This window comes from Notechis scutatus, chromosome 2 (assembly GCF_049901735.1).
Source record: "Notechis scutatus isolate UNSWTSFEM ecotype Mainland chromosome 2, rNotScu1.2, whole genome shotgun sequence".
NCBI classification, from domain to species: domain Eukaryota; kingdom Metazoa; phylum Chordata; class Lepidosauria; order Squamata; family Elapidae; genus Notechis; species Notechis scutatus.
Genome location: NC_142010.1, coordinates 21,887,111 through 21,909,244, shown reverse-complemented (window position 1 = coordinate 21,909,244; position 22,134 = coordinate 21,887,111). Strand labels below are relative to the sequence as shown.

At 39.9% G+C, this 22,134-nt stretch overlaps 3 protein-coding genes across 4 annotated transcripts in view; all 3 read right to left on the bottom strand.

Annotated features, from left to right (window-relative positions):
• LOC113429262 (uncharacterized) overlaps positions 1-16,582 on the bottom strand; it is a 77,485-nt gene extending 60,903 nt beyond the window's left edge. The window contains exon 1 of the mRNA XM_087953735.1: positions 16,527-16,582. Within this exon, the coding sequence (XP_087809861.1) occupies positions 16,527-16,538 (12 nt within the window). The 5' untranslated portion in view covers positions 16,539-16,582. The remainder of the gene's footprint in view (positions 1-16,526) is intronic.
• LOC113430684 (uncharacterized) overlaps positions 1-22,134 on the bottom strand; it is a 38,903-nt gene that overhangs the window by 13,842 nt on the left and 2,927 nt on the right. The window contains exons 1-2 of one of the 2 annotated variants that reach the window (XM_087953615.1): positions 21,916-22,087; positions 20,708-20,837 (exon numbers count right to left, since the gene is read on the bottom strand). The exons of the other annotated variant lie outside the window; for it this stretch is intronic. Of the exons in view, the coding sequence (XP_087809741.1) occupies positions 20,708-20,741 (34 nt within the window). The 5' untranslated portion in view covers positions 20,742-20,837; positions 21,916-22,087. Of the gene's footprint in view, positions 1-20,707; positions 20,838-21,915; positions 22,088-22,134 lie in introns of those variants that run through there. 2 annotated transcript variants of the gene reach the window in all.
• LOC113432609 (uncharacterized) lies at positions 12,360-17,375 on the bottom strand. The gene is given in 7 exon segments (XM_087953653.1): positions 12,360-12,907; positions 12,909-13,968; positions 14,251-14,380; positions 15,459-15,526; positions 15,653-15,767; positions 16,046-16,616; positions 17,064-17,375. Coding segments are annotated over 6 exon segments (2,067 nt in total). The 5' UTR covers positions 16,463-16,616; positions 17,064-17,375; the 3' UTR covers positions 12,360-12,630.

The following is a 22,134-nucleotide window of genomic DNA, read 5'->3' as shown; positions in this document are numbered from 1 at the left end:
TACAGAGTCGGGTAGAGTATTCCAGACGTTGACCACTCTGTTGCTGAAGTCGTATTTCCTGCAATCAAGTTTGGTGCGGTTTACTTTGAGTTTGTATCTATTGTGTGCTCTTGTGTTGTTATGGTTGAAGCTGAAGTATTCATTGACAGGTAGGACATTGCAATGTATGATTTTATATACCATGCTTAAGTCAGACCGAAGACGGCGTAATTCAAGGTTTTCTAGTTCTAGAATTTCAAGTCTGGTGGCATAAGGTATTCTACAACGAGTAGAAGAGTGGAGAACTCTCCTTGTGAAATATTTCTGGACTTTCTCAATTGTGCTAATATCAGATACGTAATGAGGGTTCCAGACTGATGAACTGTATTCGAGTATTGGTCTAGCAAATGTTTTGTATGCTCTGGTTAGTAGTGTGATATTACCAGAGAAAAAGCTCTTAATGCCTTTTTGCTATGTAGTTGCAGGGCTCTAGCACTTAGATCATTAGAGGTGAGTATTCCAAGGTCCTTTACAGAGCTTGGGTCATCAACAAGTTCTTGACTATTCAGCTTGTATTTTATTTTCTGATTTTTTTGCCAATATGTAAGACAGAGCATTTATTTGTTGAGATTTGAAGTTGCCATTTGTTTGACCATTCAGATACATAGTCGAGATCTTTTTGAAGGGTAGCAGTATTGTCTGTGGTATTGAACAGCTTTACATCATCAGCGAAAAGAACGCAATTGCTCTTAATATGATCGCAGAGGTCATTTATGTAGAGTATGAAGAGAGTTGGTCCTAGAACACTGCCCTGGGGGACACCACTATTGACAGGTACTGGATTTGATAGGACGCTCCCGATTTTGACCATTTGTTGTCTGTTTGACAGGAATGCTTCTATCCAGTTATTCAGTTGTCCAGAGATACCATAGGATTTTATTTTTAGGAGTAGTTTGTCGTGGTACCACTGAATCAAAGGCTTTACAGAAGTCTATGTAGATTGCGTCTATTGCTTTGCCCTGGTCGAGTTGTGTCGTCCATATGTTTTCGCAGTGTAAGAGTTGCAGATTACAGGATAGTTTTTTTCTGAAACCAAATTGTTTATTGGAGAGTAGGTTGTTTGTCTCTAAGTGGAGGATAATGGATTGGTTAATAATTGATTCCATGACTTTACAGGTGACGAGCATAAGGAGATTGGCCTGTAATTTTCAACTAGGCATGGGTCTCCTTTTGAAGATGGGGATGACTGTGGCTTGTGACCATAGGTTAGGCAAGGAGCTGGTTCTGAAAGATTTTTCAAAGATTATGCTTAGAGGTTTGGCTATGGCAGTGGATAGCTTTCTTAAGAAGTAGGCACATATTCCATCCGGTCCAATAGATAGAGATGGTTTTAGATTGCGTAGTGATTTTTCAACATTGTCTTCTGTGAAATCGATATGTATTAGATCATTGTTGTTATCTGTGGTACGGCTAGGAAATACTGGGCATGATCCATTGCTGTTTACAAATACTGAGCCGAAGAATGTGTTAAAGATGTTGGCTTTAATGGTGTCGTCGTTGCAGTCTTTACCATCAGGTCCTATCAAGGGAGGGATGGACCTTGAGTCTTTATAGTTTGTTGTTTACAAATTTGTAAAAAGCACGGGTGGAATTGGTGCTTAGAAGGTTTTCCTCTTGTTTAATGTGATAATTGGTGCATTCGGTCTTTATCTGGTGGCATAAATTTTTGTATCGGTTTTTGAAATTGGCAACTTGACCAGATTTGTTTTTCCGCCAGAGTGATCTCTTTTTGGATTGAAGTTTCCTTATGGATATGGGTAATCTGCTTTTTTGTTTTGTTTTGGGAGTTGTTGTTGGAACATATAGTTTGATGACTCTTTGACTTCAAGTAAAAATATGTTGTAATGGTCTTCAACAGTATTGCATCCAGTGAATAGAGATTGCCAATCAAGGGATGAGAGATCGTTGTCTATAAGATCATAGTTGCCTTTTTTGAAGTTACAATTGGGGATTACATCATTGTGGTGATTTTTGTGTGGACGTATGTTGAGACAAAAGTCAATCATATTGTGGTCACTACTGAAAAGGGTTCTTTAGTTTGTATTCCATAAATTAAATTCAAACTATTGCAGAAGATGAGATCGAGGCAGTTGTTTAGTCTAGTGTTGTTGGTTACTAGTTGTTCCAGTCCCAGATTTGTAATAGCATTATAGAAGGTTGTGTGTATGATTTCAGTTGTACAGTCATTTAGGGTCCAGTCAATATGAGGTAGATTGAAATCATCAAGAAGGATAAAGGGTATGGGCAGGATGCAGCCCATGTTAGTAATGTATTTAGCTTGTTTACATGTTCGGCGTCATAATCAGGTGCTCTGTAACATAGTAAGAATCTAATTGTGATATTTAAGGATAGTTCACAGATGATGGTTTCAGGAAGGGCAAGCTCCTGGGTAACTTGGATATTTTTTAGATGTAAGGATTTTTTATAGAATATAGCAACACCACCTCCTCGACGATTTTCACGATCTGATCGGTAAACATGATAGTCTCTTACTGTGGTAATGGAGTCAGGGAGAGATGCATTGAGCCATGTTTCACAGACAAATATAATGTCAAGTTAGCCATATTTAGGAGGATGAGAAATTCAGGTATTTTATTCACAGGCTTCTTGCATTGAGTAGTTTGCATTTGAGGCCGGCAGTAGTTGGAATTGAGGTAGTTGGGGCGTGCGTGCCTAGTCTTGTGTGATGGTGGATCGGTTGAGGTAGGGTTGTGGTTGAGGGTAAAAGCTAGTATTGGGTTGTGTGGCTTACTTTTGATACAGTCAGCATGGTAGTCAATGTACAGGTCCTTCTCTCCATTGTCTAGACGGTTTTGAGTTCGATGCGGAGTACACGGAGCGGGCACGTTGCTGTATGGTTAGGTCAGGCGGCAACGGAGGTTCTTATGGTTGGTGTTGGTTTTGGCGAGTGAGTTTATAGTATAAATGAATTTACGTTTGCTTGATTCATTTTTGCAAATGACCCTGCACAAGCGTGGGGCCACAGAGCCGGTCTCTATTTTTGAGCTCTCGGTCGATGCGAAATGTCAAGTATTTCATCAGCGGAGATGGTTGATGCTTGATAATCTCTGATGATGTTTCGGACAGTTGTGATGTCATCATTGACATTGATGTCTTCTAGACCAAATAAGATGGCGTTTGACGTTTCCGTCACGCTCAACGGCTTCTTTGATGAGGATTGGGATGTCAATATTTGTCTGGGTTGTGTTTATTTGTGGATTGGGTTTTGGATTGGATTGTGGTTGTTGGGTAGAGATGTGGTTTGATCTGTATTGGATGTTCAGGTTTTTGCTTGTGTCTTTTTTTTTTCAAGTGTATTCTTTCATGGCGTCCAGGGATGCTACTATGGTGTTGAGGATGAATGGTTTCGATGGGGGGATGTTTCAATGGTTTCAATGGTATCAACTCTTACAGACAGATGTTTGGGTCTGCATCCCATGCAGAAATGCTCCTTCTATCTGTTTGTATCTTTGTCCATTTGGATGAAGTATGTGTTGGTTAGGCAGTGGTTGGTCAGATCTAGGATGTGCTTAGGGGGGTTGTATTTGTTTTGGATGGCTGTCAAGGCTTCTTTAGTAGGTACTTGGGTGAAGAGGGATATGACATCAAAGCTCACGAATAGGTCGCTGGGTTGTAGGTTTTGTTTTTTTATTGTTTCTATGAAGTGGAAAGAGTTTTGTATGTGTGAAGTGATGGATTCTGTGTAGGGCTGGAGTTGTTTGGCAAGAAATTTGGCAAGATTCTGTAGAGAATCTTGAAGAGATCCAGCAAAGAATCATCCCCAGAGAAAAATCATCCAGATGCCCTAAACTCTATGGCCTCCCCAAGATACACAAAGAAGGAACACCACTCAGACCCATAGTCAGCTCCATAGGCTCACCTCTACAGAATCTTGCCAAATTTCTCGCCAAACAACTCCAGCCCTACACAGAATCTGTTGCCAAGATACTCTCAATCTTACACGGGAAAAGACCCGAACACACCAAGAGCTGCATACCTGTACCCATGAAAATCTACGAAAACATATATATACATATACATATACATGTCAGATTCCACATTACATTTCCTCAATCACCTTATAAATCATCTATACATTACAAAAATATTAGTCTAATCAATTAATTATAGCAACTGATATTAATCTTTCCATAATAGTTCTCATTTCATCATCTTTCCCCCTCTTCTTATACATTGTCAACCATCAATATATATTTTTATTATAAATTCCCAATTCCATATTTATTCCATTAAATTCCATGTCTAGTATAGCAATAATTCTTTAATAACAGGAAAGAGAGAGAAAAAATAAACTAAAAAGAAAAAAATTACATCAGTTACATACTTATCTATTTTCGGTACTTATTCATATATATCACAACTTATTACCTTGCAGAATCTCCTTCCTATCCTCTTTTTTTTTCACCCATTGTCTCTCACTCTTTTAACAATATAATTTCTTTTCATTGTTTGCTTCCTGTTTCTCTTTATTTTCTGGTCCTTCCTTTTAATTCCCTTTTCCCCCATTCTTATTCCTCTCCATTTCTCATTCCAATTATTAACTTTTTCTCCCTCCTTTTGGTTTTTCTTTTGAACTTCCCTTTTCAGCTTTTCCCCCTCTCCTTTTTTCCATTTTCTGAACTATTTTCCCTTTTATTATCACATCAGACCACATTTTTAATTTTAATTCCTTTCCCCTCCCGCTTAAATAATTGTTGATCCCTTTGTTCTTCAAGGCTGGCTTCTTCGTTAAAATCCTCCCCCTCTGGTTTACTTTGTTCTTCTACAAGCTGGGTCGCCATTTCTAATTTCTGTAATATACAATTACACATTTCAAATCTAATTTTCATCATTTCCCTTGTATCTTGCAAATCTGATTTCATTTCAACAAATAGTTCCTCCATTGTATCTTCTCCTCTTTTCCTTTCCTCTTCCCTAATTGACGTATTCAGTCCCAAAGTCTTATTATTTCAGCCAGTGTCTTTTAAGTTTATTTGTAACAATCAACGTCCTTAAGTCTTTATTCCAAATCTTCAAGTGGCCCTTTTCCCAACTGTTTCCCACAATCACCAGGTGGTTCTATGTCAATATTTTCAAGTGTCTTTTCCCTTTGTAGTATTCTAATGTCTCTTTCTAGGGTTTTTATTTTTATAATGGAGTTTCTTTTACTTTCTTTTAAGTTCTAAAGTCCAATTTCTTAGAAAGACCACCACTTTTTTAAAAAAAGTCACTGAAGTTTTTCCTGTACCATCAGGTGGCACTCTTGAGTCTTTTCCACAGTCCACTCCTTCCTTAACTGTAACTTTGTTAAATTTATTTTTATTTATTTATTTATTTGATTTGCCAATTGTTTACAAGATAATAAGTATAAGCGTATACATAGTTGTGAATACATGAAATGGGTACATATAAGAAAAATAAAAGAATAAGAATAAGAGAAACAATAGGACAGGGACGGTAGGCACGTTGGTGCGCTTATGCACGCCCCCTACAGACCTCTTAGGAAGGGGTGAGGTCAATAGTAGACAGTCTAAGGTTAAAGTTTTTGGGGTTTGGGGAAGAGACTACAGAGTCGGGTAGAGTATTCCAGACGTTGACCACTCTGTTGCTGAAGTCGTATTTCCTGCAATCAAGTTTGGTGCGGTTTACTTTGAGTTTGTATCTATTGTGTGCTCTTGTGTTGTTATGGTTGAAGCTGAAGTATTCATTGACAGGTAGGACATTGCAATGTATGATTTTATATACCATGCTTAAGTCAGACCGAAGACGGCGTAATTCAAGGTTTTCTAGTTCTAGAATTTCAAGTCTGGTGGCATAAGGTATTCTACAACGAGTAGAAGAGTGGAGAACTCTCCTTGTGAAATATTTCTGGACTTTCTCAATTGTGCTAATATCAGATACGTAATGAGGGTTCCAGACTGATGAACTGTATTCGAGTATTGGTCTAGCAAATGTTTTGTATGCTCTGGTTAGTAGTGTGATATTACCAGAGAAAAAGCTCTTAATGCCTTTTTGGCAATGTAGTTGCAGTGGGCTCTAGCACTTAGATCATTAGAGGTGAGTATTCCAAGGTCCTTTACAGAGCTTGGGTCATCAACAAGTTCTTGACTATTCAGCTTGTATTTTATTTTCTGATTTTTTTGCCAATATGTAAGACAGAGCATTTATTTGTTGAGATTTGAAGTTGCCATTTGTTTGACCATTCAGATACATAGTCGAGATCTTTTTGAAGGGTAGCAGTATTGTCTGTGGTATTGAACAGCTTTACATCATCAGCGAAAAGAACGCAATTGCTCTTAATATGATCGCAGAGGTCATTTATGTAGAGTATGAAGAGAGTTGGTCCTAGAACACTGCCCTGGGGACACCACTATTGACAGGTACTGGATTTGATAGGACGCTCCGATTTTGACCATTTGTTGTCTGTTTGACAGGAATGCTTCTATCCAGTTATTCAGTTGTCCAGAGATACCATAGGATTTTATTTTTAGGAGTAGTTTGTCGTGTACCACTGAATCAAAGGCTTTACAGAAGTCTATGTAGATTGCGTCTATTGCTTTGCCCTGGTCGAGTTGTGTCGTCCATATGTTTTTGCAGTGTAAGAGTTGCAGATTACAGGATAGTTTTTTTCTGAAACCAAATTGTTTATTGGAGAGTAGGTTGTTTGTCTCTAAGTGGAGGATAATGGATTGGTTAATAATTGATTCCATGACTTTACAGGTGACGCAGCATAAGGAGATTGGCCTGTAATTTTCAACTAGGCATGGGTCTCCTTTTGAAGATGGGGATGACTGTGGCTTGTGACCATAGGTTAGGCAAGGAGCTGGTTCTGAAAGATTTTTCAAAGATTATGCTTAGAGGTTTGGCTATGGCAGTGGATAGCTTTCTTAAGAAGTAGGCACATATTCCATCCGGTCCAATAGATAGAGATGGTTTTAGATTGCGTAGTGATTTTTCAACATTGTCTTCTGTGAAATCGATATGTATTAGATCATTGTTGTTATCTGTGGTACGGCTAGGAAATACTGGGCATGATCCATTGCTGTTTACAAATACTGAGCCGAAGAATGTGTTAAAGATGTTGGCTTTAATGGTGTCGTCGTTGCAGTCTTTACCATCAGGTCCTATCAAGGAGGGATGGACCTTGAGTCTTTTAGTTTGTTGTTTACAAATTTGTAAAAGCACGGGTGGAATTGGTGCTTAGAAGGTTTTCCTCTTGTTTAATGTGATAATTGGTGCATTCGGTCTTTATCTGGTGGCATAAATTTTTGTATCGGTTTTTGAAATTGGCAACTTGACCAGATTTGTTTTTCCGCCAGAGTGATCTCTTTTTGGATTGAAGTTTCCTTATGGATATGGGTAATCTGCTTTTTTGTTTTGTTTTGGGAGTTGTTGTTGGAACATATAGTTTGATGACTCTTTTGACTTCAAGTAAAAATATGTTGTAATGGTCTTCAACAGTATTGCATCCAGTGAATAGAGATTGCCAATCAAGGGATGAGAGATCGTTGTCTATAAGATCATAGTTGCCTTTTTTGAAGTTACAATTGGGGATTACATCATTGTGGTGATTTTTGTGTGGACGTATGTTGAGACAAAAGTCAATCATATTGTGGTCACTACTGGAAAAGGGTTCTTTAGTTTGTATTCCATAAATTAAATTCAAACTATTGCAGAAGATGAGATCGAGGCAGTTGTTTAGTCTAGGGTTGTTGGTTACTAGTTGTTCCAGTCCCAGATTTGTAATAGCATTATAGAAGGTTGTGTGTATGATTTCAGTTGTACAGTCATTTAGGGTCCAGTCAATATGAGGTAGATTGAAATCATCAAGAAGGATAAAAGGGTATGGGCAGGATGCAGCCCATGTTAGTAATGTATTTAGCTTGTTTACATGTTCGATGTCATAATCAGGTGCTCTGTAACATAGTAAGAATCGAATTGTGATATTTAAGGATAGTTCACAGATGATGGTTTCAGGAAGGGCAAGCTCCTGGGTAACTTGGATATTTTTTTAGATGTAAGGATTTTTTTATAGAATATAGCAACACCACCTCCTCGACGATTTTCACGATCTGATCGGTAAACATGATAGTCTCTTACTGTGGTAATGGAGTCAGGGAGAGATGCATTGAGCCATGTTTCACAGACAAATATAATGTCGAAGTTAGCCATATTTAGGAGGATGAGAAATTCAGGTATTTTATTCACGAGGCTTCTTGCATTGAGTAGTTTGCATTTGAGGCCGGCAGTAGTTGGAATTGAGGTAGTTGGGGGCGTGCGTGCCTAGTCTTGTGTGATGGTGGATCGGTTGAGGTAGGGTTGTGGTTGAGGGTAAAAGCTAAGTATTGGGTTGTGTGGCTTACTTTTGATACAGTCAGCATGGTAGTCAATGTACAGGTCCTTCTCTCCATTGTCTAGACGGTTTTTGAGTTCGATGCGGAGTACACGGGAGCGGGCACGTTGCTGTATGGTTAGGTCAGGCGGCAACGGAGGTTCTTATGGTTGGTGTTGGTTTTGGCGAGTGAGTTTATAGTATAAATGAATTTACGTTTGCTTGATTCATTTTTGCAAATGACCCTGCACAAGCGTGGGGCCACAGAGCCGTCTCTATTTTTGAGCTCTCGGTCGATGCGGGAAATGTCAAGTATTTCATCAGCGGAGATGGTTGATGCTTGATAATCTCTGATGATGTTTCGGACAGTTGTGATGTCATCATTGACATTGATGTCTTCTAGACCAAATAAGATGGCGTTTGGACGTTTCCGTTCACGCTCAACGGCTTCTTTGATGAGGATTGGGATGTCAATATTTGTCTGGGTTGTGTTTATTTGTGGATTGGGTTTTGGATTGGATTGTGGTTGTTGGGTAGAGATGTGGTTTGTATCTATTGGATGTTCAGGTTTTTGCGTTGTGTCTTTTTTTTCAAGGTTGGATATTCTTTCTTTTACGGCGTCCAGGGATGCTACTATGGTGTTGAGGGATGTTTTAATGGTTTCGATGGTAGGGGATGTTTCAATGGTTTCAATGGTATCAACTCTTACAGACAGATCCAGTTTGGGTCTGCATGATTTGCAGAAATATGGAAACTCATTGGATGATTCTAGGTATTGAATCATTTGCTCAGGTAATCCCAAGCAGTCATGATGAGTGTATTTTTTACACAGAGAACATTTGATGGAGTTTTCATTGTCCTTTAGATTTTTGTAGCATTTAAGGCATGTGCAGGAGTCTTGTGGTTCATTGGTGGGGATTATCTTCTCTTTAGGTTGTGGATAGGCGTACGATTTTCTTTTTGGCATGGTAGGGTTGTTAAAAATAGTACGTTGATTGAATTAATTAAAGGAACAATTTTGGGTAATCTATATAGCCAATATTACATCAAACAATCAATTGCAGTAATCTCTCAAGTCAGATAATATTCCTGAGCAACAATCAGCCTGATCAATTAATTACTCTAATCACTAATCAATTAATTACACTAATCATTAATCACACTGTTGATTTAAATTCACTAAATCAATGATTTTGCTATTCAATTAAATTACATGAATTTTGATCTTTTAAACTAGTCAGTAATCACACTATTTGCACTAAACACTCTAATCACACTAATCAATTAAAAACAATAAATCAATTAAACCATTAATAAAATATTTTGTAGAAATTGATTATCTAATCGTTGATATAGGTGATGAGGTAGAAAAGTTGTAAGTTTTGAGGTAATGAGGTAGTATTAAGAGTCTGCAAGGAACGGGTTAATTGTTTTACTAGCAGCTGGATGAGAGGGATTTATCGCTCTTTGAATAGCAGATCGCTATTACTCTGTAAACAGGAAGTTGTAATACAAGGTTCCAAGGGTTTTTGACCGAGTGAAGGAAAGGGCTTCGCTTCTAAGAACAGAGGAAAACCAGCTATTCTTCTTTCCTTTTTTTTTTTTTGCAAGCAGACTTTGATTCAGCAGAGACAGATTGAACAGCTCACAGGAAACTATTTGTTTTTGTTTTCCCTTGATGAATGAGATTTCTGGGCCCCTCCTAGATAACTGAATACACTTTCAAAGTTTGTTGCTTTTAAGAGAAAGAGGCACGTCTTGCACTGGTAAATTCAAACAGTTTATATTTTTACGGCTTCAATATACCTCTGTTTCTATCACTCCTGGAGTCCGGATTAGCAATTTGGCGGGGAGAAGAGAGGAAGAGGGAAATGGGGCGGCAGGGAGGAGGCAGTCTGCTTCACACCCTGGCTGCAAACTTCTGGAGACAGACTCACAGCTCCCGGTGCTTACCGCCCTGTAAGGATGGGATGAATCTCACCAACTCCAAAGATGATCGCTCTGGGCTCTCACCGGCTCCAAAGGTGATCGTTCTCTGGGCTGGGTAGCTCCTGGGAAAAGTCGGATTCTCACTCAGCAGTCCGAGGGAAAAGCCACAGTTGGAGCTTTCCTCCCTCTCTCTTCGGAGCGAGGCGGTAGCAGCGGCAGCGCGTCTCCTCCGACTTTTTTCTTCCTTCGCTGCCCGTCGTCTCCCCAACAAAGGAAAGCTGCTTAAACGGGATTCCTGGACCCTGGCAGGATCCCCTCACTCCAGATCGGCTGGTTGCTCCCGTCCGAATCCTTACGCTGCTACTTTGTAGATCCCGAGGACCTAATCTATGTATTTTTGTTACTTTTGTTACCTCTATTCCTGTATCTGAATTTAGTTACTGGTACTTTTCTCTCTTCGGGCTCCCAGCGGCGTGGCTATGCAGCTGCCTTGGTCGCCATCTTCCAGGATCGCCATCTTCCAGGATCGCCATCTTCCAGGATAAATATAGTACTTTTATTAAATTAGCTAATTTCAATCATTAGCTATTATTTCTTTTCATTTCAACATTCAATTTCAGCATTTAGTTATGCCCTTGAAGTGCCAATAATGCAATAGTTGTCCAGTTTAATTTCTAAACCTTTTTTGTGTTCAAATATTTTCCTTTAAATTTTCTCCTCCAAATTAATCCAATACAATAAGTCAAGCCAATTTTATAAAATCCAATTTCCTTCTCACTTTCTTTGGTCGCAGCTTCCACACATTTTCCTCCAATATAGTACTATATTTTTAATACCGGGGTACCTCAAAATCCGTGCATTTTGCCCGGTTCACACTCTGCTTGCTACTTCTCCTCTCCAGCATAGTCTTAGTTTCCTGGGCTGTTCTTCCACTTCATGGTGGCCATTTTAAAACCACCGCTACAAAAACAGCCACTCTGAAGGATCTCTAGAGATTCAAGGAGGCCTCAAAATGAGCAAAATCCTGAATAAACAAATTCAAACCAACACAAGCCTTTGAAACCCTGACCATGCCCCCACCCAAATTCTTCCAATTATTAGAATGTTACTATATTTTAATACAACTAAAAAGAGCTTAATATACGACTAGAAAGTAACTATACCATTGATATTTAAGTAATTTTATTTAAATCAAATTTAGATGACTTCTTAGTCTTCATCACACTTTAGAAGAGTAAAATATGGCCGTAATGCTTGAAAAAAGATTTTGCAATGCATTTGGGGCGGCTTCTCATCATTCTAGGTCCTTTACAGAGAGAGGAATCCTTCATTCCTTCAGCTCTTCTCACACACTGTACATTGATATCCATGTGACAATTCCCCCAGATTATGAGGCCTTTCACTGAATAAGGCTCTATTCTTCTCCATACACAGTACCTGGCTCAGGTCACAGTTCAACATTGTGGATGCAACTCTGAGTCTTTTTGGGAGGACCAGAAGTAGTTTTATGAAATAGTTTTTATTAATTCCACCTTACTTATTTTGGACACACCAATTTCCAATTGTCATCAATTCTTGCAGAATGTTTTCCAATGACAGAACATTGGCATCACTTTGTTATTTTAGTGAGTATCCCTAACTTGGGACAAAAGAGAGGAAGGGGAATCATGACAAATTCAAAGTAGAAAACCTCTTGCTTGTCACAATTAATGCAATATCACAATTATGCAATGGGACAACTCAATTTCAAATTCTACCTCTCTCTCTACTTTGATGGAACTTGAATTCGCTTTGGATTATAGACATATTTTAAAAAGCCTAGAATCTCTCTGTTGCACCATTTCCAACTTTTCTGAGGACAGGGAAAAATACTCTAATTGAGTGTCTTTTAATGAATGACAAAAGGAGGGGAAACAATTGAAAGATTAGGAAAAAGAAGGGGAATTTAAATCCTTTTGAGTGTGATTAAGTGGGAAGAACAAACAAGTGGGGAGTAGGAATCTCACTTCTGAAAAGAAAATAAATCATACTTAAATATAGAGACCGTGAATAATCCAGGTCATAATTCAACTGGCACTTGCTCATTGTTTTTATTTTCATTAGAAAATTCACATCCCTCAGTCAGACAATAGGAAGGATCCAGCCAAGAAAAAAAAATCGTTTGCAAGGTCAGTCTCTGTAAATACGAACATTCATAAATGTAACTTTCTAGAATTAACATAAGTTCCCATCCAAACTTATCTCTGTATGGGAAATTAGGTCATTTCTCTTCTTAAAGCTTTCTCCAAAGTCCATGCATTTATCTTAGCCTTCCCATTGTGTGGATCCATTTAAGTAAGGTGATGGCTGTGACTAAAAGACTTTCCACACTCCATGCATTTATATTGTTTCTCCCCTGTGTGGATCCTTCTATGGGAAGTAAGACCACTCTGTTTGCTGAAGCTCTTCCCACATTCCATGCATTTATATGGCTTCTCTCCTGTGTCGATCCTTTCATGGGATGTAAGATTATTCTCTTTGTTGAAGCCCTTTCCACACAGATCACCTGTGTGAATTATCCTGTGTCTCATCAGGGATGCAATTTTACGAACCCTGTTACACAGTCCATGAATTTATATGGTTATTCTCTCCTGTGTGGATCCGTGTATGAGAAGCAAGGTGACTGCTATGAGTAAAAGTCTTTCCACATTCCATGCATTTGTAAGGACTCTCCCCTGCATGGATCCTTTTATGGGTTGTAAGAGCACTATTTTCTCTGAAGTCCATTCCACACTCAATGCATTTATATGGTTTCTCACCTGTGTGGATCCTTTTATGGGATGTCAGACTACTATTACAACTAAAGTCCTTTCCGCACTCAATGCACTGATATGGTTTTTCTCCCGTGTGGATCCTTTTGTGGGAAGTAAGACTACTGTTACAACTAAAGTCCTTTCCGCACTCCAAGCATTTAAATGGCTTCTCCCCCGTGTGGATCCTTTTATGGGAAGTAAGATTACTGTTGCAACTGAAGTCCTTTCCACAGTCAATGCATTTATATGGCCTCTCCCCTGTGTGGATCCTTTTATGGGAAGTAAGATTACTGTTGCAACTAAACCCCTTTCCACACTTCAAGCATTTAAATGGCTTCTCCCCCGTGTGGATCCTTTTATGGGAAGTAAGACTACTGGGTTTACTGAAGCCCTTTCCACACTCCATGCATTTATATGGTTTTTCCTCTGTGTGGATCCTTTTATGAATCTTGTTTTCACCAAAGCTTTTTCCATGCTCAAATAATTTATTCGGCTTCTCTCCCAGGTGAATACCTTTATGTGATGGAAGAGACCCATTTTCTTGAGAAAGTGTGAAAATCCAATTGGATTCTTTTCTATTATCTTGGTATATACACTCTTGTCCTTTGGCTTGGGTCAGATAGTGTCCAGTTACATCTAATGTGTCTTTGGACGGTCTTATACCTTTCCCAATATATTTTTTCTTCATTTTCCTTGGTTGCTCAAGAAACTGCATCTGAGCCTCAATGGAAGATGAGCTTCCCTCATTCCAATTATTTGACTGATGTCTCTCCTGCCTTTGGAATTCCATTTGAATTTCAGGCTTCTCCATTACGTCTCCATGTCTGAACCCTTGGAATGATTCCCTTGACTCTTTATGGTCCTGCCCATTATCACCTTCAAAAGAGAACAGCAATAAAAATGATAGCAAGGTTAGGGAAAAAGATCAATCTGTCAGAATTTATAATAATTGCCTTCTGATATTTGCCTGATTCCAATACACTGCATGTTTGCATGCTTATAACGGCATGACGTAATTTCTACATGCATGAATCATAACTCTGAAAATAGCACAACATTTTGGTAACAACAACAATATTAATAATTATAATAATCAGAAACAGCCTATAATTACAAAATGTCTTCCTGAACTGATTGGAGAATAGGAAAAACCCTTACCAAGCGAGGCCACGTTGCTGTAATTTTCCAGCATGACTTCCCAATGCAGAGCTTTTTGGTCAGGATCCAGCTGAGACCATTCCTCCTGAGAGAAATACACAGCCACCTCCTCGAAGGAGACAAGGCCCTCCTGACAGGGAAAGAGAGCACACTGAAGGTCCAGGAGGAATTGTAAAAAAACCGGTCTCATTGTTTATAAATTCCCAAAGCAAAGCTACGCACCAAGGAAAATGGCTCTGCTAAGTAGCATTCCAGGGTTTATGTGAAAAATTGGACAGAGAAAAGGTTTGGATTGAAGGAATGTTTTGGGTAGATTTGATCAAAAATCAGGCTTTATTGATTCTCTAGGACTGTCAGAGCCTTTCGGTGAAAATAACCCCAATTTTGCCATTCATCCGTCCACCATTAGAAGACTTCTGGAGAGAATCAACTGGCAGATGGGCCTTGGAAACCCCACATATTAATGACTCCAATCCTCCCTATGTTTCCAGAAGGAAATGTGGGGATCTCTCTGCGGAGGGGCATTTTTTGCAGCATTTAGTGAATGGCCCATGGTATACCAAGAAGCTGCAGTCCTATCTATCCTCAACCCCTTCATGAAAGTGCTGGGAAAACTCAGCTCGGGATTTGGCTTCTGCTTCTTCTCGGATTGTAAGGAAGTTGCTTCTAGTCCGAGGCATTAGCTGAATGGAAGATAACAAAGTGGAAGAAATTTCCTGAGGAGGACATTTTTGCCTTTTGCAAAGCTGGATTGTTTGGCCTCCAAATTCAGGCACAAATCAAAGCATTTACTTTGCAAGCCAAAAATGCTTTCATTATGTGCTTTTTCAGAATTTCTATGAAATCACATTGGCTTTTAATAGTGTTTTATTTTAATCTGCTCCACTTAGTTTTCTTATCAGCGATTGTAAACAAAGCTTTTTTAAAAATGGCAATTTGCCAGTGTAAATATTCAATTACTTTTGAGCATCCTTACACAAATCCAACTCAAAGAATTACAAAAAGAATTGGCATCATGAAGGATTATTTGAAAAGGGGTTAGAATAATTACATAATTACAATTATTGTAATAATAATTGGCAACAAGTAGCAATTTTTTAAAGTACTAGTCTTAAAAAAGATTAATGGAAGGAGACTGTATTATGTACACCACCTTGACCTTCTGAAGGAAGAGGAAAATACAATACTAATAAATTTCCTCTTCTTACCTGAATTGGAGTTTCAACCACTGTTTCAGATCCACATTCAGGAAGGGCACACTTCTTTCTATTCTTCCCTGTGAGGGAAACAGAATTTAAACTGCATAATTCATACTATAGGAGGTGGTGTTCTATAGAAGAGAAGACATACAATAGATGAGACTGCTGAGATCTCTCTGCGGAATGGGAGAGCCTTGTATTACCTCTGGTTGTGTCTTGATTTGGATCATCCTGAGAGATCCTCCTGAAAAATATTTCCTGAGATGAACTTGATGGATGCCTCCATCTCTTCGGATCTCTGATCTCCACCGTGAAGGACTTGAAAAAGTAGGCAGGAAACAAGAAGAATAAATTGACCATACACATTAAAACCTGGATTCTTCTTCTGTGAACAGCCCTCAAAAGCCCCAGAAACCCATTAGTGAGGTTGGAAAGAAGGAAAGGAATGTCTATCACAAATAACAGAACAATCTCCTACCAGAATTATTTCCACATATAATGAATGCTAAGAAACTCTGGTAGGCAAAGTTTAAGAGTTCAGAAATACTGTTTGTTATATTTAACCAGTCCTGAGCTCCCACATGAAGGTCTCTCACCTGTAACTCAACCTGCTCCTTCTTCTCCTCCGCCTGGCTCAGGAGGAAGCCTTCCACCAGGGCCACCGCCTGGGAGCTGGTCTCTGCTCCACACTCCCGCACCCAGCTCTCCATCTCCAGGGGCAGAAGCGCCAGGAACTGCTCCAAAACAACCAGGTCCAGCATCTGCGCTTTTGTGTGCTTTTCTGGTCTCAACCATCGATTACAAAAGGAATGGAGTCGGCTGCAAAGTCCTCGGGGACCTTCATCCTCCTTGTATTGGAAGCCCCTGAAGTTCCAGGGCTGAACTTCTGAAAGGGTGGATTTCTCCTCCGGGATCTTCTGCCCAGTTCTTGCCCAGATCTCCCCACAGCTCCCAGGCTGAACACCAGAAGGGCCTTTTCCAATTTCCTCGCTTGTTAAAGATTGGCTTTTCATTTTTTTTCCTGTCCTGTAGTGCAACTCCAAATGGGTTCAGGGAATCTTGTGGATCTCCAAACACCTTTCTATTCATAGTACCATTCCTGTAGCTGTCTCTATCCAATTTTTTGTCTCCAGAAGGGGAGTTACAAATGGCTTCCAATTTCTGTATCTAAGATTAATTAGAAAGTGGTGTATTTAATCCCCAATTATAATATCATTCTAATGGAAAGGTATGTTTTCCTGAGCTCCATTACAGTGACATTGAGCACTTAATCCGTGTGCATGAATGTGTGTTTGGTAAAAACTTTAAGATTGGTCTCCATCATGGACTCAGAACACTGAACGAATATATTTTGGATCATTTTCAGTTGCTCTTTTTCTCAGAAACCTAAATCTGCATTTACCTACAAGGGGGTTTACACAAACTCTAACAAGTGAACAAAACATAAAAACTCACTTTTAAAAAAATTAAATGCCCCAAAGTGACCTGCTTTGTATGTTCCCTTTCTTTAGGGTTCCCTAACAGAATTACACACAGGCAGATTCCCAAAACACAAAGAGGCTGAGCAACTGTTCACATGAGACACAGGGGTTGATGAGGTCCTGGTTCACTCACCCTCCTAAGAGAAATTGAACTGCTGAGGATCCAACCCTATTTTAGTGTCCTCCAGCACAGAAGGAGAAGGCGGGCACAATCTCCTGCAGTTCCTCCCTTGCAACCATGTTCTTCTTTCCTGCTCCAGACTTGCCCTCCAAGCTCTCCCCATCTCCCACCTCAGATCTCTCTCCAGGCTATGATGGGGTGAAGGATTCCCCCAGGACCCTTCCTCTTCTCTGGGAATCTGTTCCCGGGGCAACGCGGCTAGTGCTGAGCACCGCTTCCAGCACCCGTTTAAACCTCTTCCGGTGCTGAAAGGGTGCAAAAGGGACAGAGTGCTGGGTCCTAGACGGAACGCAGAATGTCACTTCGCTCCCATTCTCCTATGGTAATTCACCTCTGGCGTTCGCCCTACAGTGGCCGAATGGTGAATCGCATGTGTTCTGTTCTTTTTTCTGAGGGACTCATCTGGTGATTTTTTTTTTTTTTTGGTAAATTTTATTTGAGTTTTCACAAAGAGAAAACAAATACAAATAAAACATCTTTTTTGAAAGTAGCATAATCCCGGGTTACATTTCTTCGTACAGCTATAGTGTCCTCTGTAGATCTTAAGTTGCATGTTTGCAATGGAAATTTCATCCCTAATTCCAAGGTGCAGGAGAGATCAAACAGAAGTAGTTAATCCTCATATGCCAACGCCCGGTTGTCATAGCATTTTGACTTATATACTGCTTCACAGTGCTTTACAGCCCTCTTTAAGTTGTTTACAGAGTCAGTCTATTGCTTCCATCAATCTGGGTCCTCATTTTACCAACTTCAGAAAGAGGGAAGGCTAAGTCAACCTTGAGTGCAGGCAGCCGGCAGGCAACTGAAGTAGCCTGCAGTACTGCATTCTAACTACTGTGCCATCATGGCTTCACAGCATTGATATGGAATTATCTGAGCTAAAAAGGCTGAAACCTGTGATGAAGTTTCGCATTACATCAAGCCAAGGAATTACTTTGTCACTGACATATTTAAACAGAAATAGAAAATACATCCAATGCGAAATGGCACATGATGCATCAGTTTTAATTTAGTTTAATTTAGTTTACTTTATTGTCATTGCACCTTGTACAATGAAATCAAACACCATCTTCAATGCACATCATAACCATGAAAATAAACACAAACACATATCCTTCACCCTCCACACATTGAACCGAAAACCCCCGACACCGCATAAATTCTGCACTATACAGCAGAATTCAAAAGAGCTACTGCCCTGGGATAGAAGCTGTTTTTCAGCCTATTTGTCCTTGTTTTTATTTTTCTGTACCGTCTGCCAGATGGTAATAGTTCAAAAAAAGGGTTCCCAGGATGAGATGGATCTTTGAGAATGTTTTGAACTTTCTTAAGGCAGCGGGAGCTATAAAGCTCTTCCAAACAGGGAAGAGGGCAACCAATGATCTTCTGGGCAATGATGTTAACCCTCTGGAGTGCTTTCCTATCTGCCACTGTGCAATTGGCAAACCATACAGAGGTGCAGTTGTTATGTCTCCCCTTTAATTGCAGGCAAGGAAAACGAAAAGCAGCCGTTTCAAAACTAATTCAAACCAAAACAAAGTCCCACAAGAGAACGGCTGGCTCGAGTCCCAATACACAGTCATAAATCCTTACTCTGTTGGCAATTCTGTCGTGGCAGTAAATCACAAGCCTCAGAGCTTCGGCTGCAATGTCTTCACTCCCAATTAGTCACTTTGCTTCTGGCGAATTCCAACAGCCCAGCCGTGTCCTTTTATTCACTTAGGAAATGTGCTAATTTGCCTAATTAGTTACTCGCTCTCCTCTTTCTTTCTAACTGGGTTTGTCTCCTTAGCCTCCTCCTGTTCCTGACGTCTAACCATAAGTTTTCCAGATTCTCATCTCCGCTGGAAAACTCTCTTATGCCTTCCCTGTCAGCCATTCCCGGCTGCTGATCAGATAAAGAACCAGAGGAGGTCGAAGGTCCTGACAACTCTAATACTTCAGGTCTGTCTTCCCTTGTTACATCCATCTCCTCATCCTGGTTACTATTCCAATCACTAAGCAATGCCGGCTCATATTTTGCTGCCATGTCCTCATCACTTGAACTCATATCTGCCACAGGAGCAGAATCCAAACCCGGAGCCACAACATGCAGTATATTAAAATGCTCTCTGTGGTGCAGCGGTAGAAGGTCACCAGCAATTTTTCATTCAGTTGTTGTTTTCTGAGAAGTCTCAGGTAGTATAATCTCTGCTGGGCCCTTTTGACCAGAGCTGCAATGTGAGCACTCCAGGTCAGGTCCTCTTTTAGCGTAACACCCAGAAACTTAAAACTGGCCAGTTGCTCCACTTGGTCTCCATTGATAAGCAAGGGCTGGATGTCTGATCTGTTCCTTCTATAATTCACTAAAAGCTCCTTGGTCTTACTGGTGTTGAGGACCAAGTTATTGTCTCCACACCACAAAAGCAACTGGTCCACCTCATCTCGGTAGGCAGACTCATTCCTCCCCAGAGATAAGTCCCACCACTGTTGTATCAACTGCAAATTTAGCAATAGTATTACTAGCGTGAGTGGGAATGCAGTCATGCACATAAAGAGTATAGAGTAAGGGACTCAACACACAACCCTGTGGTGTACCAGTGTTAAGAATAAGGGCTGAAGAGGTGTTATTACCTTATCTGACCCTCTGTAAGCAGCCAGACAGGAAATTCATAATCCAAAGGCAGATTGAATTAGAAAGTCCAAGGTCTGGATGTTTAGACACTAGTCTATGTGGAAGAATTGTGTTAAATGCAGAACTAAAATCCACAAAAAGCATCCTCACATAGCCCCCCCCCACTGTTCTAGATGAGTCAGAGCAGTGTGAAGAGTGATGGCTATAGTGTCCTCCGTAGATCTATTTTTTTTTTTGTATGCAAACTGGTGTTTATCAAATGTATGCGGAAATGATGTGCCGGCAGACCAATTTCTCAAAGCACTTCATGATGATAGGAGTGAGTGCCACTGGTCTGTAATCATTGAGGTTATTGATAGGGAACTTCTTTGGCAACGGAACAATGGTGGAAGCCTTCAAACAAGATGGAATAGTGAACTGGGATAAAGACTGATTGAAGATCCTGGTAAAGACTCCAGCCAACTGATCAGCACAGTCTTTAAGCACTAGGCCAGAGGTACCATCAGGACCAGCAGCTTTTCTAGGGTCCACAGCCCTCAGAATGCTCCTCACCTCCTGTTCTTCCACAATGAGGTAGGGGCTACAATTGGCTGGTGATTGTATTTTATCTGTCTCTGATGTCTCCACTTCAAAGCGAGCAAAGAAATGATTCAGTTCCTCTGCCAATGAAGCATTCCCCTCAGCAGGGATGGCATTGGTCAGTTGATGGCTTGTAATTTGTTGAATCCCTCACCACATCTGCCTCATTGTTATCCTCAATCTTCCTCTTATAATCAGTCTTGGCCTTCCGAATACCTTTCTTCAGATTAGCTCTTTATTTATTTATTTCCTTCTTAGGAGCAGGAGAACGGCGTATTTCTACCTGCTTCCTCTCCAGAGATAACATCTATTTGAGATTTTCTAAAATAAGAAACAGCCAGTGGTATCCAACTACAAAATGGCTTCCTGAAGTCTCTGACTGGAGAATAGGAAAGACCCTTACCAAGAGAGGCCACACTGCTGTAATTTTCTAGCATGACTTCCCAATGCAGAGCTTTTTGGTCAGGATCCAGCTGAGACCATTCCTCCTCGGAGAAATACACAGCCACCTCCTTGAAGGAGACAAGGCCCTCCTGACAGGGAAAGAGAGTACACAGAAGGTCCAGGAGGAATTGTGAAAAAAACCCCGGTTCTATTGTTTATAAATTCCCAAGGCAACTTTATGTAACTAAGGTAAATGGCTATGCTTGCTATGATTCCAAGGTTTACATGAGAAAACAGGCAGAGCCAAAAGCCTTTAACTGAAGCAATATTTTGGAATGGTTTTATCAATTTTACTGATTTTGCAGGACTTTCAGTGCCATTCAGTGAAGTCAACAGCAATTTCCTTTTGGATCGATTGAGCTACCATCATCCATCCATTCACCCACCCACCCTCCAGCAACCATTAAAGATGTCTGGAATCAATTGGTATTTTGGGGTTCCAAAACTTCACCTATCAGTGACTCCAAGCCTTCCTGCGTTTGTGGAAGGAAATGTTTCTGTGTTTGGGGGGGAGGATTTTTTGCAGCATTTTAGTAACATGATGTCCAAGGAAGAGCAATCCTGTCTCTCCTCAACACCTTCATGAAAGTGCTGGCAGAGCTCAGCCAAGAATTTGTTTCTGGTCCTCCACACATTGTAAGGAAGCGGCTTGTAGTCTGAGACATCGACTGAATGATAGTTAACAAAGCAGAAGAAATTTCCCGAGGAGATTTTTGTAGCTTTTGCAAAACTGGATTGTTTGGCCTCCAAATTCAGGCATAAAACAAGGTGTTAAAATTTATTTGCAAGCTAAAAATGCCTTGATTAAAAAGCTTTTTTTAAAAAAAATGGTAATTGTCAATGTGAATATTTAGACAGCTTTCAACATCCTTGCACAAATCTAAGTCAAAGAGCTACAAAAAATTAGACACCCTGAAGGAATATTTGAAAAGTGAATAATTAGCATAAGTACAATTATAATAATAATTGGAAACAACTAGCAGTTATTTAAAGTCATGGTCTTTAAAAAAGATTTCCTAAAAAGAACCTACTTCAACTTTTAATCTTGTTCAGGAACACAAAAATAAGCCAACCCAAACAAGAAGGAAAAATGAAAGGAGACTGTCTATGTACATCAGCTTGACTTTTTGAAGGAAAGAGAGCATCCAAAAATTAATTTCCTCTTACTTAAATTGGAGTTTCAACCACTGTTTCAGTTCCACCATCAGGAATGGTGAACTTCCTTCTATTCTTCCCTGTGAAGGAGACATTTAAACGGAATAATTTAAACTGCATAATTCATAATGTAGGAGGTGGTGTTCTATAGAAGAGAAGATGTACAGAAGATGAGACAGCTGAGATCTCTCTGCCTAATGGGAGAGCCTTGTATTACCTCTGATTGTGTCT